The 18184-nt window shown below is 47.6% G+C and overlaps 2 protein-coding genes across 3 annotated transcripts in view; both read left to right on the forward strand.

Moving 5' to 3' along the window:
• s1pr5b (sphingosine-1-phosphate receptor 5b) overlaps window positions 1–3255 on the forward strand; it is a 4092-nt gene extending 837 nt beyond the window's left edge. Inside the window, exon 2 of the mRNA XM_076170227.1 lies at window positions 666–3255. Coding sequence (XP_076026342.1) covers window positions 859–2100 — 1242 coding nt within the window. The 5' untranslated portion in view covers window positions 666–858 and the 3' untranslated portion in view covers window positions 2101–3255. The remainder of the gene's footprint in view (window positions 1–665) is intronic.
• A 3378-nt stretch (window positions 3256–6633) lies between these two features.
• On the forward strand, window positions 6634–16759 carry keap1b (kelch-like ECH-associated protein 1b). Of its 2 annotated transcripts, none has more exons than XM_076170262.1 (7): window positions 6634–6835; window positions 9764–11001; window positions 11695–11940; window positions 12637–13313; window positions 13893–14098; window positions 14322–14498; window positions 14808–16759. In XM_076170262.1, exons 2-7 carry the CDS (start codon window positions 10696–10698, stop codon window positions 15038–15040), a joined length of 1845 nt encoding a protein of 614 aa, XP_076026377.1. In that variant the 5' UTR covers window positions 6634–6835; window positions 9764–10695; the 3' UTR covers window positions 15041–16759. The 2 variants fall into 2 exon arrangements, with proteins under 2 accessions (XP_076026377.1, XP_076026376.1); XM_076170261.1 differs by lacking the exon at window positions 6634–6835 and adding an exon at window positions 7340–7443.
• Window positions 16760–18184: the final 1425 nt, after the last annotated feature.

An 18184-nucleotide genomic window follows, 5' to 3' on the forward strand; every position in this document is an offset into this window, starting at 1 on the left:
ACACAAATAACACTTGCGATTATTCTGCATGTGTGTGTTTGGAAGGAGGGTGTTTGAGGCGCATTTGCATGTGTGTGAGGCACTTCAAACACACCTAATCTATACTGTAACAGTGGAACGGGCTACATGTGTGCCACATTAAGCACACATGTTGTGATGGCTCCTGTCCAACGACGTTCATTTGACTGACATCCACTTTAAACACAATCGCAGAGACTAAATCTTTGTTTGACATTAAAAAATGTCTCCTCGCTCCTTCAGGCCCTCACACTCGCAATGATGACTCTGTTTGAAAAGACACCATGAGGTCATTGCTGTTTGTTTAAACTTCATATAATCAAATCTCAGACGCTATTCGGTCCGTTTGCGTTCCACTTCTCGGCCCGGCGAGGGTGAGACGTCAACGCTTGCAGTCGTTTGTTCAGCTTGACTCTTCGTGTAATTATTACCCGTTGGCTTTTCTGGGGAGCGTCTCTTCTCCCCACAGTTGATCCAGACGCAGTTATGAAACCTATGGATCACTGTCATGTCTGTAAACTCTCATGATGATGTGTTCTAGTCTCTTTGAAAGTGCAAGAGATCAAAAACAAATCTGAGAAAGGCTCATTTAAAGATTTCGAAGATGTAAAACTCAGTGTCATCAATCTCTCTGTGTCTCTCTGCAGGGTCTGGACAGTCTCACAAAGACAAGCAGAGCTCAACAGCGCCATCCTCTGGTGAAAAAGGGAAACATCCAGTGACTCTGTTGGATTAGCTTCGTGTAATCCTGCGTCCTCTTCGGCATTTGGATGAATACTTCACCGCCTAACTGCTCGAGGATATGGTACTAAAAAGGACTTTATAGCCGCCGACTTCAAGATGAATTTAACTGAAGTGACACCAAGCATGGAGCCTTCCACTTCTTTCCCCAGCGCTCCCACGTTCACCTCCTCCCCGGCTCCTTCCTCCCACGGCTGCTTGCAGTTCTTCTGGGAGTACCAGGACAACTCTGTCATCATGCAGCACTACAACTACACGGGCAAACTTGAGGGAGACAGATACAAGGACGGGCTCAAACCCGAGAGCATCACCTTCCTGGTGGTCTGCCTCCTCATCGTCCTGGAGAACGCTGTAGTTCTCCTTGCCATTTGGCGGAACAAGAAGTTCCACCTGCCCATGTATTACCTGCTGGGAAACCTGACCCTGTCCGACCTGCTGGCCGGGGTTGCTTACATGGCCAACATCATCATGTCTGGACCCAATACTATGACTCTGACGCCGTTGCTGTGGTTCCTTAGGGAGGGAGGGGTCTTCATCACTCTGGCTGCCTCAGTTATTAGTCTGTTAGCAATCGCCATTGAACGCCACGTCACTATGGTTACCATGAGGCCATACCACGGGGCGAAGCGGGGCCGGATGCTGGCGCTGATCGGTGCGAGCTGGGCCCTGGCGGGGTTTCTGGGTGTCTTACCCATCCTGGGATGGAACTGCATGCACAGACTGGACCAATGCTCCACCGTGCTGCCGCTTTATGCCAAGAGCTACATCCTCTGCTGTGTGTCTGTGTTCAGCGCCGTGCTTCTGGCCATCGTGGTTCTTTATGTCCGGGTTTTCGGCATTGTCCGCGCCAACACACAGCGGCAGAGGCTGGGTCTGTCGGGAAGCCTGCGGAAGGGCTTAGCCAGGAAGTCCCAGAAGTACATCGCCCTCCTCAAGACGGTCACCATCGTGCTGGGCGTCTTCATCGCATGCTGGCTGCCCCTCTTCCTTCTCCTCCTCCTGGATTTTTTCTGCCCCACACGCGGCTGCCGCCTCCTCTACAAGGCCGATTACTTCCTGGGTGTGGCCATGATCAACTCACTGCTCAACCCCATCATCTACACTCTGACCAGCAAGGACATGAGGAGAGCCATCCTCAGGCTGCTGTGTCGGCCCTGTCTGATGACCAGAGACGGCCAGGTGAAGAAACTGGGGATGCCGTTCCTGGAGTGCAGCTTCAGCAAGACAGAGGTGGCCTCCCAGAAGCTGGAGGGAGGCCTGGAGACCACCATCTCCTCTGGGAACGTCATCACCACCCCATCCCCCATTAAGGCTCTCTACCCAAAACTATTCAAGTCCTGAGGGCCCAACCTGACTGCATGATGGAGTCGTGTGTGTGTGTTGATGAGTTTCCCACTAAATGGGGGGGCAATACGTGTCTGGCACACCTGTTGTAGAAAGGAAGTCGTTCTGATTTTCTCACAATCGGAGGGTAACTGAATCCAGTGGAGCTACAGGTTATAGGAGCATCTTGTTTACACAAATCTTGTTTAAACAAGTACAGAGCGGTGTGGAGTAACAGCAATATAACCAGAATAAAGAGCGTCATTGTGATGGATGATTACAAAAGAAAATGCCAGGAGGAGGAAGAGGCTCCGATGTGAACAAGCAGCTTCCATATTTGCAGAAGTAAAACTCTGGCTGAACTCATTTGAACGGAACACACTAACATGACGACCGGACTGAACCTTTCCCCGTGACTCTATAATAGCGTCAGGACCTTAAAGACTGAATCAGGTGTAAATCCAAACATTCACAACAGGTAGACTGGTGACGTGTCCGTAGGCATCCAGGGTTGATCGCTGGCTCGTGAAGGCCCCAGATGTGCCCGGGCTTGTTATGATCAATGTAAGATTAAATCAGTTGGAACGATCACAAGGAGAGAGAGACGATAACACGACAGAGAGAGACGATGACAAGAGTTTCGCTCCGTGCAGAATTTGTGGAGTGTGTTTAGGAGGATTAAAATGGGTTCATGTGACTGATGTGTGATTCTATCAAATGTCACTGTCGCTGTGAAAACCAGAACAAAGACAGTTTAGTACATTAGCAGCTGTAAACACTTTCCTTGCCGTGTTGCCGCTGGTTGTTGTATCCAAATTGCCTGCAGTTGCATGACTTCATCATGATTTATGTTTTGCAATTAATTAGCTGGACGGGAACGTTCCTGCACTTGTGAGCAAAATCTTATAAATCATGAAATCAGGGGCAAACTCACCACAGTGCAATTATGATGTTTTGCTTCCAAAGAAATGAGTTTGACAGCAGCTGTTTCATATGAATGTTTTCCTGTGCCATCTGTGTGAACTTTGCCGAATGTTTTGTACTGTAAACTTTGTACTTTTGTATCTCTGAAGACTTTTGTATCATCTGTATTGTAAATTATACCTATTTTGTAAGAAAATGACAGCATACTTCACCACTCCTTTCATAAAAGCAATAAAATGCTGTCTTGAATCGCTTTTCAGCTCCTTTTGTGCGTGAATGTGTGCATTGCCCTTTTGTGGTTTTTGAAGCTGTGTGTGTGTGTGTGTGTGTGTGTGTGTGTGTGTGTGTGTGTGTGTGTGTGTGTGTGTGTGTGTGCGTGTGTGTGTGTGTGAAGGAAATGGTAGAGAGAGCCACAGGAAGTCAGCCCCCTTCACTCACATCTGGCAATGGCATTGGCCTACATAACACAGGACGGCGCTCTGCTCGCTCCAGTGCACCTTTTCTACTTGGACCCTGACCTGTAAATTTGTCTTCCTCCTCTTCTCCACTAACCTGCAGTCATCGTCTCCCTCTGATCTGCTGTCCAAGCTGGTCGTGGGTTAAACGGAGAGGATGACACATGCAGAACAACAATGATGTCAAGTTTGTTGCTTATACAGCAAAGAATCTTCCCTCTATGAGCAGAATATTCCAAACCGTCTGAAGAATATTCCACAAATGAACGACGTCTCCTAAATCTAAAGCCGTTTCCTGCCTTATTTCGTCTTTGGATCCACATACTACCGCTGGAATTGTGTTAGAAACAGATTGTTTCTGTGGAGATATAGACTGTCCTGACTCCGTAACAGTCACTGTAACTCCATCAGATCCGCATCAACATTTGCAGCAATATTTTTGGGAAAAGGCCTCAAATTCTCTGTTTAAATTCGAAATTTAACACATCGATGTTACGACTCTAACGCTCACTCTAAACATTTTCTACACCATGTATCACAAGCATGCAAGCAAAAGCCTTGAATTGCTTACTAAGCCACAGATGCAACCCTGATGTCCTTTGATGACCTCTTTCAAATCCCTCAAACATTAACAAAGCCTCTGAATCTAAACTGAAGGCTGACAGGAATAGACAATCATTTTTACTTTGTGTAAACAAAGCACACACACATACGCAGCAGCCAAGTTAGTGATATAATGTAAGATCACTTCTGGTTACACGTGAAGCCAAAGGTAATGTTCAGGCAAGCAGGCAGACTGACAAAGCACAGGTATGTAATATAGAGTTGTTTCACTTTTTATTTAACCCTCTGTGACCCATAGACATTTTTATCTACGGTAACACACCACATGAGACTGGGACGAGTTCTGATGGCATTTGCAGGCGTCTGTCCAGATGTTGCTGTATCCAGCAGTGCTTGCGTGCTGACAGAGGTGAACAGGGGAGAGAATTCTTTTAACCGTCTTCCTTCCTGAACTCCTCAAATCATCCAACCAAGTAGACGGGGAGAGGCAGGAAGGCATCTGTTCTGATCGCCGGGGGAACAGCTTCACTGCTGCCAGGGAAACATGTGGCTCTGGGAAAACCCAGAGTAGTAATCATCATGTATGCGTGATTCATTCCATGGAAGTATAGTCTTTATAAGGATGATTCAACTGATCCTTGAAGCGGCATACAAACAGCTTTAAAGTCACAGATTTAGTAGGGTCAGTAGTGATGACTCACAGGTAACCTCACCTAGTCCCCCTGGATCTGGAATGGAAGTATTTGCTCATTACAAGCTAACATTTATGTAAGACTCATCATATTTATATGATGTCTTGTGACTATGACTGTTCAGTTTCATAAGCCCTGAGGGACTCAGCATGAACTGGTTTACGGTCCTCCTTCTGCTGCCCCACCTTCATCTCCGTCTTAATCCTCTCCTCCATCTCCACCTCCTTGTCCATTTCCTCTGACAGCTTCGCCTCGGTTTTCTCCCTGTCCTTCTTGAGACATGCCGAGGAAACTTAATCCTTGACTTCTTCTTCTTTGCGGCCTCATCTTTCAGCATAGTGTCAATCTTGGATGACATCATGTTCCTGCCTTGCAGCCGGAGAACTCTCTCTGGGCTGTGGAGGGCTAAGGTGACCTTCCTCTGTTGTGATCTTGCCCTCTCCTCCATAAGCTCCTTCTCTCCTTCTCTCTCTGTCTCTGGCTTGTTCTGTGGAGCCTCCATGTCTGTCTCATGCAACGGTAATAATAATTGAATATCTATTCAGTAAAGGAATTTACATATAACCTTAGATAAACGTTATAAACTTAATTAGAATTTTTATGGTGGCAAACCATCTATAACAAAATTTGAGTGTATTGTCATGGAAACCACAGGATGTTGGCAGTTAATATGCCAATAAGCAGGAGTGATATTGTTTTAGATGCCTTTGAGAAAAAAGTACAATAAAAAAGCAAGAAGTTCGCAAAATGATAGTAATGTTAGACAAAAGCAAGTTCTCATTTTATTGAACCCAAAACACATCATTTGGCAAACGCAAAGTTCAATTCAAAGTTGAATATAAACTTGGTAGAAAAAGGATTTAGAAACTGATGTTGATGAATTTAAAAAGCCATGAAACCAAAATATGCATCAACATAAAGCTAACACATAAATAAAGAATTATTACTTCAGGAAATTATTTAAATTAGGGGTCTTGAACGTTTTTCAGGCCAAGGACCCCCAAACTGACTGAGCGATGCAGCAGGGACCCCCTACTTAATACATTTATTGTATAAAATTGTGTTTTTTATCAAACTGGGCCTAGTGCCATGTATAAACATAGCTTTCCTGTTATTGTGCATTCAATTCTAAATATTCAATGACGTGCAGTGAGGTACGCGGTGAGATTTGTGGCTGGGGAGGCACTGGCTCTTTCAAAAATCAGATTTACCAATATATGAATTCAACAGAACCACATCTAGATGATGTGATTGAATCCAATTCCGAATTTTGTCAATATTCCCCAATTTGCCCCAAATTCACACAAATTGATGCCATCACAGCCTTGATGCTGTGTCTGAAATTGTAGCTCTCTATCTCCTTCCATGTCCATGATATGGGCATTTCAAGTTTTCACTAGTTTTACAAAACGATGACGATCAACTTTTTCAGGATTTTTTCAATATTCTCAGATTTGCCCCAAATTTACACCAATTGATGCCATTGTAGCCTGGATGCTGTGTCTGAAATGTCAGCTCTCTCACTCCTTCCATGTCCAAGATATGGGCTTTTCAAGTTTTCTCTAGTTTTACAAAACGATGACCGTGGGGTCAACTCTTTCTGAATTTTGACAATATTCCCCAATTTGCCCCAAATTCACTCAAATTGATGCCTTTGCAGCCTGGATGCTGTGTCTGTAATTTTAGCTCTCTAGCTCCTTCCTTGTCCAAGGTATGGGCTTTTCAAGTTTTTAAGTGTCCATCTTTGCAATCTCACTGTTGGCTTTTGGCGCCATCTAGTGGTCATAATTAAAATGCACGTATACAGTATTCTGAATTGACCTGAATTACATATTTTTTTTAGGGGAGGGGGTGGGGAGTTACTGGTCTGTCAGCAGGTGAATGGAGCAAACACACTCTCCCAGTCAGCTGAACAGACTGGTGTAACGGAAAAGTACACATATTTTGCAATCTTAACTGTGTCATAATGACCAAGCAGAAAAGGTGAAGAAACGTTTTGATGACCCGAGTCGTTCTGCTCTGTGCCTGGTGGGGACCGTGGTGTGTATCAGTGCGAGACAAGGTGCAACTTGCAGACATGAGTGTGTAAAGCTGGCTGTGGGACATTTGGAAAATAAGGTGAGAGGAAGCATTATGTATTTAAGAATAGAGAGGGGGATAATCAATGACTGTGTGCTTTTTAACATGGTGGATAGTTTAAGAATATGTATATTTCGCGATTTATTATCAGGATTTCAACTTTTGTCAACCTTGTTACGTTATTAGATCATTTTACTTCCTTGCTTTAGATTTTCTCAGACACTTGAAAACTCTGGCTTATTTCGCGTAACATTTGTGCAACACTGTTATCATCTTATTACGACACAGCCGCGGTGTTCCCGTCAGTCATATCGATCCTGTTGTCAGTATTGCTGTTATTTGGGAACACGTTTGATTGACGTTGAAGCTACAGCCCGTTGGCACCTCGCCAAGGAACTGGCCTCGCTTTTCCCTTTGCTCTGAAGCGTCTCTTCGCAATAAAAGCCGAGCGCGTCTCTCGCCTCTGCGCGTCAACGGGCGTAGCGTGGGCGGGCTCTTATTGTGAAGGCAAAGGGAGGACGGCACAATGCTTAGTCATGGTGAGTTCCAGCTTTGCCCCCTCCTCCTCCTCCTCTTCCTCCTCCTCCTCCCTCCTCCTCCTCCCTATGTGGCGCACTGCTCGGTAAGCGAGGAATCAACTACACTACGTGAGTTTCTGTTATTACATATTTAACACGTCGAAATCGATTTAAACGAGCTGAAACGCGACCGTGTCTGCCGGACTGGCTTCCGTTCAGCTCCGGGCTTTGTTAGCATCTGTGCGGCTCAAAGCTGCTCCGCTTCTGTCTATTATTAGGAGGCTGTTTGGCTGTTGGGCTGTCAGCTCCGAGTCCGAGACGTTTAACTTGTTATTTCTGACATCCGCACTTGTTCGATTTGAGTTCGTGTGAACCCGTAAATCACACACTTGAATCGGCGTCGTTTTCCAGCGGCGCTCGGCTAACTTCGCCGCGTTGCCGCTTTGCTCTGCTTCGGGGTTGTTTTCATCTAAACAATCGCAGAAATACTCCGAGTGTCCTTTGTGCGAGTTGGTTGTCGGTTAGATTGCGCGTAAATCCGTGTGTGTGTGTGCGTGTTTGTGTGTGTGTGGGAGCCCTGGTTCTCTTTGGTTCCGCCGTTTGTTGCTCGCAGAGTTGAGGAGGAGGAGGATGAGTCACAGATTAAAGCTCGGTGCCAAATGTCTATCAGACTCGTTAAATACGCGGATTCGTGTCGCCCCGTCTTCAATAACAACGACATTATACTGCGTGCAAAAAAATATCTATTCCGCCAAACCGCTTGAAATCATCGTGAAGTTTTAAAGATTTGAGTTATTGAGCAATCCTGGCTCGCCTCGTCCCAAACTGCCCTGTGATGTCATCGATAACACAGAGTAGTTTCATCTGTTCCGTCTGTAACTATTGCGAAATAGTGTGACAGCGCGGTAGAAGATACTGTACGTTGGTTTGTTCAGACTGTGGCTGTCATTCAAGACTAAACCACACACAGTGGAAGAGTTTTGATCTCTGGATTTAAATGGGGATTGTTTGAGATGCATTAACAAATGAGACAACAACAACAACAACAACAACAACAATCGAACCTAGAAAATGACATCTGATTGTAGCCTCTTGTATGATCACTTTATAACTGTGTACCTGAGAGTCTGTATGTCACATCTGTACTTCTGTCTGTCTGCAGACACCAAACTCAGTTAAAGATAACGACTTTACTCTCCAGGAGGTTAAATCACATCCAATAACAAACGTCTATTTGTTTGTGGTTCCTTGGGGAAAGACCTTAGACACACGTTGCCATAGTAAATACAGTATGTGAACACTTCAAACGGTCTTTGGTCTGAATAGTCACTCACTGTCCCTGTAGCTGTGATTACTCATGGCAGGAAGTATTCAAGCAGGATTTATTTTGTACGGATCAATATTGCATACAATGTCTCAAATGGTTTGGCTGGGCCGCATAGCGACAGTTCCCTCTCAGAGAAGATAAGCAGGTGATGTAACTCAGCGTGATCTCCTCTCCCCCAACAGTCAGGTGTACGGCAGGAGCCAAGAGGAAGTAGTAGGAAGTAGACGACGAATAAATAGAACAAAGCTGTAACAGTAGTGGAAATGTACAATACAACGATTGAGCCATCAAACGCCGCGGGGCTCTTAAACGCCAATAAACGCCGTGTGAAGTAATGGGGTTAAAAGAGGGGAGGTGGTAGGGGGGGTCCTGGGAGAGCGAGTTGAGCAAAACAGGAACCAGACGGCCCGCAGCTGGTGATGTGTAAATGTCAGACTCTGTGACGGTCACCTGTTTGGTTTCACGTCATCTGAAGTGATTAAAGCTGAGGACATGATAACCCGACAGAGCGACAGGCAGCAGGGGTCATAAAACACGGCCCTGTTATCTGAAGCTAATGATTACTGCCTTATGTAACCCTGAGAACACTGTTGCCGAGTAACTCCGACTCGTCTCGCTCGCTCCCGGAACAACGAGAGGCCTGGGCTGGATTTTGGCAGGAATTATCACTTGTGTGTGTACAGTTTTTGTGACTGAACAGTACACACACACACCGTTTCCATTTCAGCCCCTCGCCAGATTGGTCACAGGACACAACTCAAGTCACGCTGGCTGGCTACATTCAGGCCTAATTTAAGTCACCCAGTCTTCAGTCAATGGCGACCTCGCTCCCTCGCTATCCCTTACACGCTCCGCTCGAGTTCCCTCGTGGCCCTTGCGGCTGCCGTGTGTGTGTGTGTGAGGTTGTATCATCTCCCCAGACACACCCAGGCCGCGAAGTGAAAGTTTTGCACTAGAAGTTGAGTTTCCCTCGCCGAGCTGCTTCTTGCACAACGGCGAGGAAATGTGCTTGTCTGCGTGTTTTAGATACAGTGTGTGTGCACACTCTGAGAGTTTAACAGGTGCTGCCGTGTGTGTGTGTGTGTAAATGTAATCTCTCTCACTCTCTCTCACTCTTTGCAGTTGTCAGCTGAGCCAACATCTTCTAGTAAACCCGTCCCAGAGGGATTGCATAGCAGCGTAACGTGGAGGGAGGCCGAGTCACCGACACCGTCTCATTCCTGAGGGCCCAAACCTTCGCCTATGACACTGCTGGCACGCCGCCCCTCCTTCTCTGCCTGAGCCTGTGTGTTTTTACCATCCCTACACACTTGACCGAGCCTCGTCTGCACTATCTGCTCGGCCTTCTAAAACAGGAACTTTAATTATCGCCCGTGTTAAAATGTAGAAATAAATCAGGGCCCTGACTTCTTCTTTTTTGGCATTGGAGAAACAGAATCGCAATGCCAAACTGACCCGACTGGTGTTTCATTGTGGTTGAAGTCGAAATGCTCACATCTGAAGCTCCGTTTCCTTTGGTTTGGTGACATTTGCAGAGATTTGTGTGTATTGACGGGGGCCGATCGCGCTGAGTGTTGGAGACAGGAAGCTGAAAATGATGAACAGCTAGACGAGAAGCAGAAATCACAAAGAGGCTTTTCTGTGCGTTTGAAAAGAGACACTTGTGTAGAACTAAAACAGATCCCTTTGATTGTCGTTCCGCAAACGCTCGGCCCGAGCCAGATGAAGCCGTGACGTAAGACTGCGTTGGAAGCGAAGCATGTAACCGTGGAAACAGCCATGACTGGCAGCTAGCGTTTTAGCGATCACTATGGATGGACTCACACCGAACTGAGAAGGATCAATCGCAGGAATCGTTCTTCAACTTTAAACCTTTAGGCGCCCAGAAGATCCTGAAGTCTTCTGCCAAACTCCCCTCCATTCTTGTCGATCAGATCCGGCCCCTTGTTTTACCCATGACCACCAGTGGAGCCACGATGCCCCATAACCACAGCAGCCGCTCGTGAGTAACAAGACGAGGCGGAGGAGGAGGAAGAAGAAGAAGAGGGTAGGAAATGACAGAGTCCCTGACAGAATGCAAAGCGCTGGTGACACCGTCCACGCGCAACGGCCACCGCGTCTTCAGCTACACGCTCGAGAGCCACACGGCGGCCGCCTTCGCCATCATGAACGAGCTGCGGCTGGAGCGGCAGCTGTGCGACGTGACCCTGCGCGTGCGCTACCAAGACCTGGAGGCGGTGGACTTCGTGGCCCACAAGGTGGTGCTGGCGTCCTCCTCGCCCGTCTTCAGGGCCATGTTCACTAACGGCCTGAGGGAGTGCGGCATGGAGCTGGTGCCCATTGAGGGGATCCACCCCAAGGTGAGTGTTCCTCCTGCACACACAGTCTGAAAAGATTAGTAGTAGTAGAAGTAGATCCATAGTCTGTAGAATGGACCCAGCAAGAGCTTCTCTAGGTAAACGTCTAAGTTCAGTTCTGGGGCCAGTCTAGCGTAACACGGTTGTGTTTTGGAACCAAGACGATAAGTGAAGCTGTTATTGTGGTCTTTGTAATAAATGCGTCAAAGTGCTTCAACTCAAACGACGTCAGTGATCGAGTTTGGGCGGAACAGTTGATGACTTTGAGAGGTCCTCTGCACTAAGTTAAGGTGGTGTTACGTTTTGGCAGTTGTGTGTTTGAAACTGATATTTCTCCGCCCTGAATCAATGAGCAGAGTCGCTCTCTGTGCTCTGGGGACAGTTTGGTTTTCACATGGAGGCTCTTGGTGACCGTTGCTCTCTGGCCTTGCAGCACAAACGTCCTGGGTTTAAACCTTCAAACCCGTTTCCTTTAGCCTGTTCTCACTGTGTAACCACGGGTTTCCTGTCTCAGTGTAGAGACTTGCAGGTTTGGTGATGATAGAATGTTTTGTCCACATGTTCTCCCCCCTGTCATAAACGTTTCCTCAGACTTTGCTCAGCCCAGTTTGACCTTAGAAACAGAAGTGTAAGCGTGTTCTCACTCCAGCATTGTGCGTTTCTTCATCCGCCTCCTCTTCCCTCTCCTACTCCCAGGTGATGGACAGGCTGATCGAGTTCGCCTACACGGCAAGCATCTCAGTGGGGGAGAAGTGCGTGATCCACGTGATGAACGGCGCCGTCATGTACCAGATAGACAGCGTGGTCAAGGCCTGCTGCGACTTCCTGGTGCAGCAGCTCGACCCCAGCAACGCCATCGGCATCGCCAACTTCGCCGAGCAGATTGGCTGCACGGAGCTCCATCAGAAGGCCCGGGAGTACATCTACCTGAACTTCAGCCAGGTGAGGCGGAGAGCCGGTCCCAGGGTATCAATTATGTACTCGGCGATTTTGCTTAAGGCGGTATTGAAAGACGCAGGCTGGATGGCGTCCAGGTTCCACGTGAAAGTGAGAGCGGCTTCCTCCAGCCAGGCGATTGTTATTTGATGAGACAAATGAGCCGCCATTGAATTCAGGTTAATGACATTCAGAGGTTCACGGCAGGTTTGAGCCCAGCGACTGGAGCGTCTGTTCATCCGGCCAACGCCGACCGCACGAAATCTAGACAAACCTGGAGCTCGCGAGAGGAGAGAGACAGAAAGCGTGCGCGCCTATTTTTAGTCGTTGTGTGAGTCGCTGTCACGCTCAGAGGAAACGCTTTGACTCGTTCCATAGTAGTTTTCGGTCGGCTGGTTTTTCATTTCCGTCTCTTTAGTCGCGGTTTTTTCCGCGTCGTGCCTGAAAGCTGACGGCCCGCGACTGTCAAGTACGAGCGGCGTGAGAAGTCGATACTCTGCAGCGCCGTAGTGAGGCTCGCTGCTCTCATTCACAAAGTCACATAAATGGATGAAGCCTTTCTGTTTACTCTGTTGTCATGTTAAGATGATTTCAGTTCCCTTGTGATCATAGATATTCTCAATCTATGTTCCCCTGAAACCTCCTTCAGTCTCTCAGACTTTTCTGAATGTTTTCTGTTAACCCCTCCCCCCCTGGTCCCAGGTGGCAACCCAGGAAGAGTTTTTCAACCTGTCTCACTGCCAGCTGGTGACGCTCATCGGCCGCGACGAGCTCAACGTGCGCTGCGAGTCGGAGGTCTTCCAGGCGTGCGTGGCGTGGGTGCGCTCTGACCGGGAGAACCGGCGGCCGTACGTTCAGGCCTTACTGCAGGCCGTCCGCTGCCACTCGCTCACCCCCAACTTCCTGCAGGCCCAGCTCCAGTCTCTGGATTTGGACCCCCAGTGTAAAGATTACCTTGCCCAGATCTTCCAGGACCTCACCCTCCACAAGCCCACCAAACTCAACGCTTGCCGAACTCCCAAGGTGCCTCAGCTCATCTACACGGCGGGGGGGTATTTCCGTCAGTCCCTCAGCTACCTGGAGGCGTACAACCCCTGCATGGGGTCCTGGCTGAGGCTGGCCGACCTGCAGGTCCCCCGCAGCGGCCTGGCGGCTTGCGTGATCAGCGGGCTCTTCTACGCCGTCGGCGGGAGGAACAACGCGCCCGACGGCAACATGGACTCCAACTCGTTAGACTGCTACAACCCTATGAACAACTGCTGGCTGCCGTGCGCACCCATGAGCGTGCCGAGGAACCGCATCGGAGTGGGCGTCATCGACTGCATGATCTACGCAGTGGGCGGATCGCATGGGTGCATCCATCACAACAGTGTGGAGAGGTAAGTGAACGCAGCGTGTGTGTGTGTGTGTCTTTGTGTGTGCTGCAGTGAACGATGACCAAAGAATTGCCACACTATTAGAGACGCACGCTATTCCCTCTACCTGTCAATCATTCCCCTGCCTGTTATATTGTTTGAGCTGACCGACGGCTTCATGGAGGAAGGGAAATGTATTGTTGTTGTTAAATTTAACAACACAGGAGTTGAAAGCTAAAAATAGAACCATAATCACCCAGATGATCTGTGTGTCAGTGTTGTTAAAGTACTTGTTCCGTTTATTCAGCTACATCTTCATCGTCGGGCTGAGCAGGGAGCCCATAAATGTTAATGGATAATACAAGAGGCGAGAGGGAGAGGGGGAGAGAGAGAGAGAGAGAGAGAGAGAGAGATGCTGAACTTGTCCAACTGGCTGTCATTCACTGCTGTTATGCAAATAGTTTGTGAATCATTCACAGCTGGTCAGTTGAGTCATCAGATGCGTCTCATACTCACCTGACTGTAGAAGGAAGAAGTGAGTAACCTGATCCAATGCCAAGAGGGAGTCTTCAGGAAGCGTGACTGCATGTGTTTGTGCCGCAGGTACGATCCAGAGAGGGACCAGTGGCAGCTGGTGGCCCCCATGCTGACGCGGCGCATCGGCGTGGGCGTGGCCGTCATCAACCGGCTGCTGTACGCCGTCGGAGGGTTCGACGGGGCCAACAGGCTGAGCTCCTGTGAGTCCTACAACCCCGAGAGAGACGAGTGGAAGACCATGGCCGGCATGAACACGGTCCGCTCCGGAGCTGGTGAGGAAGGAAGAAAGATTCACCAAAGATCCAGACGCGTTCAGTTCCTCACATCAAATAACAAATACACAAATGTCAAAACTGTTCATTCAAATCATTTTCATAAACTCATAAATTCAGGTTGTGTGTTCAGTCGGCTGCTGTGGCCAAAGGAGAAACACTTTGAGAACAGTTGGATGTTCCTGATTTCTACAAACCTTGCCCCCCTTCCTTCTCCCTGCAGGTGTGTGTTCTCTGGGGAATGAGATCTTTGTGATGGGCGGCTACGACGGCACGGATCAGCTCAACACGGTGGAGCGATACGACGTGGAGACGGACACCTGGAGCTTTGCCGCCTCCATGAGGCACCGGCGCAGCGCTCTGGGCGTCACCGCGCTGCACGGACGCATCTACGTGCTGGGTGAGTGGCAGCACAGCACACACACCAGAACACATTCCTGGGAGAGAGAGAGAGAGAGTGAGTGAGAGAGAGAAACCAGGATCTCCTTTGAGCCAAAACAACACACCATACACACCAATGACTCACTGGTAATCTATCATCTATCAAAAGTCACACCCATCTGAAGTAGCAGCTATCAACTTTTACTTTTAGTTTCATATTTACTATAGCTGGGATTAAAGCGACACTATGGAGATTCAAAGGCCAAGAAGTTTGCTTCTGTGACCATGAGGAGAACCGTAGTGACGGAGAAACACCGTGTCTTTACAGGCGGTTACGACGGGAACACGTTCCTGGACAGCGTGGAGTGTTACGACCCCGAGAGGGACACGTGGTCAGAGGTGACGCACATGATGTCGGGGCGAAGCGGCGTGGGCGTGGCCATCACCATGGAGCCCTGCCAGAAAGATCTGCCGTGTCAGAAGTCGGACAGGGAGAACGGCGCTGCGCCGTCCGTGTCCGGGCCGCACCACATCCAGCGGCACTTGGGCAAAGGCACGTGAGGTGAGGTCGGGCGAGGTCACACGCGCCGCCACCAGAGAGCGAGCTGAAGCACCGCAGGCTGCCTCGCTGACCACTAGAGGGAGAAGAAGGCGATTTTAAAAAGAGGCGACACCTAATTTTGAGAGTCCAGTGTTGATGCTCAGCTATCAAGTGACAAAATAAGCTACTTGTGCTATTCCAGGTACTGAATCTCCTCACCAGTTACTCACACGGTAACTTTAACTGCAATTTGCGTGTCAGCGATTAGACTCTCCAAATTAAATATGACCAGAAAACATTTTTAGTACACTTTCCTTTGTCGGGACTTTGATTGATCCGATCGGCCTCTGATCGCTCCACGGACCACCGTCTCCCAGCTCAGCGCCGAGGGAGGAAAAGGGCTGCACAACAAACGGGCTGCTTCAGGAGGGGTCAGGGGTCAGTGGACTTCACCACCAGCCCCTGCAAAAGAGAAGGAAACAACACCTGGAATCGCCCCTTTATTTGAGATGTAACCAAAAAAGAAAAATCAGTATAGACCACAGAGTTCAAAGTGCCATTATAACGCCTGTACGCATTACAATCATCAGTATGTTCACCTGAGGTGCTCGGGGCCGAACGGCACAAAGTCGGACTGTCTGTGGTGTGTGTGTGTGTGTGTGTGTGTAGGGTTAAGCAAAGTCGACCGAGACAGCCGCCACACAGAGCTCCAACTGTACCTCACACAGAATATTAGGGCCACCAATGAGGGGGGGAGGGGTTATTTTTAGAGAATAAAGTCTGAATGTTATGGGAGATGATTCAAAGCTGATTTGGGGGCGTTTGATTTGTCCGTCAACACCAAATTTGAGAAGCCATCGCTGAAGCTCCTCCCTGTTGTTTTTTTGTTTTTTTTCGTCAAAATATTCCCGACTTTATTCTCCCAAATCCTTCGGCCCCCGATACTCCATCATACAAACACAGAATCAAGGGAACCGGAGCAACAGAACCGCAGATGTCTCACTCTGAGCCACCATGGGGGGGAATAAGAGGGGAAAGCTGTGGAAAAGGCAGGAGTGTAAGGATGTAACAGAGAGTAAAGGGTGTGTGGAGTGCAAAGACAAATGGAGAGACAGGAATTGTCTGCGTTTAGAGGAAAGGGAATCCCGTAGTGTGTGTGTGTGTGAAGTAGAGACATCTCACCAACACTAATCACTGACTTCATTCACATCATCCTCACAGTTTAATGTCCACTGGGCCTCAGAAACAGAAGTGACCGTGTGCATTAGTGTTCACTTAATGTACGCTAATGACCAAAATTGCTTAAAGAAAAATGTATTTGTAACAGCAGTTTAAGCTACAGAGGTTTTTTTAAAAGTGATGTTTTGTACATTGATATTCTAAGAAGCCTTGTACAGAATTGAAGAGCTCGTTTTTTAATTTATTTGTTTCCGGTCCTTTGGTTTTCTTGTTCCTCTAAAACTGACATGAACTTTGTATTGGATTGGACTCTGCTGTTGTGTTTTGGATTAACAAGCATGTGTTGTAACTCAAGCAGGAATGCCTGTGAATGCTAATTTGGGATCTTTGTAAAAAAAAAAAGAAAAAAGAAATTTGCTTCGGTATAAAAAGGGACATTTTTCCTGTCCAACTGTCGCTGGAATGGAAATTAGAATATTTAAAGTCTGCTTTGTAAATGTTTTTCAGCCAACTGTATTCTGTACAATAATATATTGTAAATATATGTTTATTGTACAGCCGTGGTTGTCATGACTTTAGATTTGAATGTGTGTGTGTGTGTGTGTGTGTGTGTGTGTGTGTGTGTGTGTGTGTGTGTGTGTGTGTGTGTGTGTGTGTGTGTGTGTGTGTGTGTGTGTGTGTGTGTGTGTGTGTGTGTGTGTGTGTGTGTGTGTGTGTGTGTGAGAAGCTCTGGGCCATTTAACACATAAATCTTAAGATAATTAATTTGTTTTGATTACACTCAGACATTTCCTCTCACACCTCACTGAGGGCTCCACGGTTTGTAAAGCACAGTAGCAGACGGCTCCCTAACTTGACATTTCACACTAAACTTGACCCCTGACCCACAGTGTACAGTGAAGCCTTGACCACTAGGTGGAGCCAGAGTCTGCATAAACCCACACTGGTGTCTATCCCAACATTGACTGGATGAGAGAGAAACTAATTCATACTCACATTCTCACTCATTTAGGAGTTTCCAGCTCATTTAACCTGCATATCTTTGGTTTGGTTGGGAGGAAACCAAAGCATCGAGAAGGGGGAGAGAACACACACACACACACACACACACACACACACAACCCAGTCCAACATGACAAATAACACTCAATATGAATCTAAAGAACCCAGCAGGCCTCCTCAGAGCTCCATTTCTCCATCACATTCCTCTAAAGGCTCGGTGCAGCAGATAATCTGATGTCTGACCAACATGTCATTTCCCTGCTGAACCTGGCAGCTGCTGGTAAACCATCTATATCCGAAAGGAAACCTCCCTGCTTATGTGGGATTACAGGAGCACCAAGTCAAACATTCTGCCGGACACAAAGGAAGACGTTGGCGGCAGTTACCTGCAGGCTTTGGCTGTGGTAATAACAGTGTTTTTCTGCCGTGACACGTGAGAATGTTTGCTTTGGGAAAGGCTTGTTGGTGCATCGTTAACTTAGCCAAACAGCCTCAACACTCCTCCTTCCCCTGCCTGAATAATTCTGTTCATTCAAGACGGTCACACACAGACTTGGCCAAAAGTATGTTGGAAGTCATTATTTTTATAAAGCACATATTGGTGACCACAGTGGATTATAAAGGTAAATGAAAGCAATGTTTAACCCTACAAGATTGTTTTTGTCTGATCATTTCTGGAAGTAGATATACACACTTCCAAGATTCCACTATAAATAATGGCTATTACATTTTTTTATCGTAATTAATCGCATGATTTGCTGCAGAGTAAGTAAATAATTAGCTTTGACTCGGAGAACTTCGACTTCTTCTCCTGCTCTTGTTGGTCATTGAGCAATGCTCCCTGGGGAAAACATCAAACACAGAGGCTCAAACCCTGCATGTGTAGATGTAAAGCCTAATGTGTGAACAATGTCTTCTTTTACAGTATTTCAGAGATTGAGAATGAGCAACAGAGCAAATAAATACACAATGCAGAGCATTGC

Source organism: Genypterus blacodes, unplaced genomic scaffold (assembly GCF_046128005.1).
Source record: "Genypterus blacodes isolate CSIRO-AG114 ecotype Tasmania unplaced genomic scaffold, CSIRO-AGI_Gbla_v1 ptg000216l_1, whole genome shotgun sequence".
Lineage (NCBI taxonomy): Eukaryota > Metazoa > Chordata > Actinopteri > Ophidiiformes > Ophidiidae > Genypterus > Genypterus blacodes.

Excerpts from the sequence above, each read along its gene's own strand:
- keap1b (XM_076170262.1), top strand. The coding sequence starts at position 10,696 with ATGACAGAGTCCCTGACAGAATGCAAAGCGCTGGTGACACCGTCCACG. Across the intron at positions 13,314-13,892 it reads CATCACAACAGTGTGGAGAG|GTACGATCCAGAGAGGGACC; the intron begins GTAAGTGAACGC and ends TTTGTGCCGCAG. Across the intron at positions 14,099-14,321 it reads CACGGTCCGCTCCGGAGCTG|GTGTGTGTTCTCTGGGGAAT; the intron begins GTGAGGAAGGAA and ends TTCTCCCTGCAG.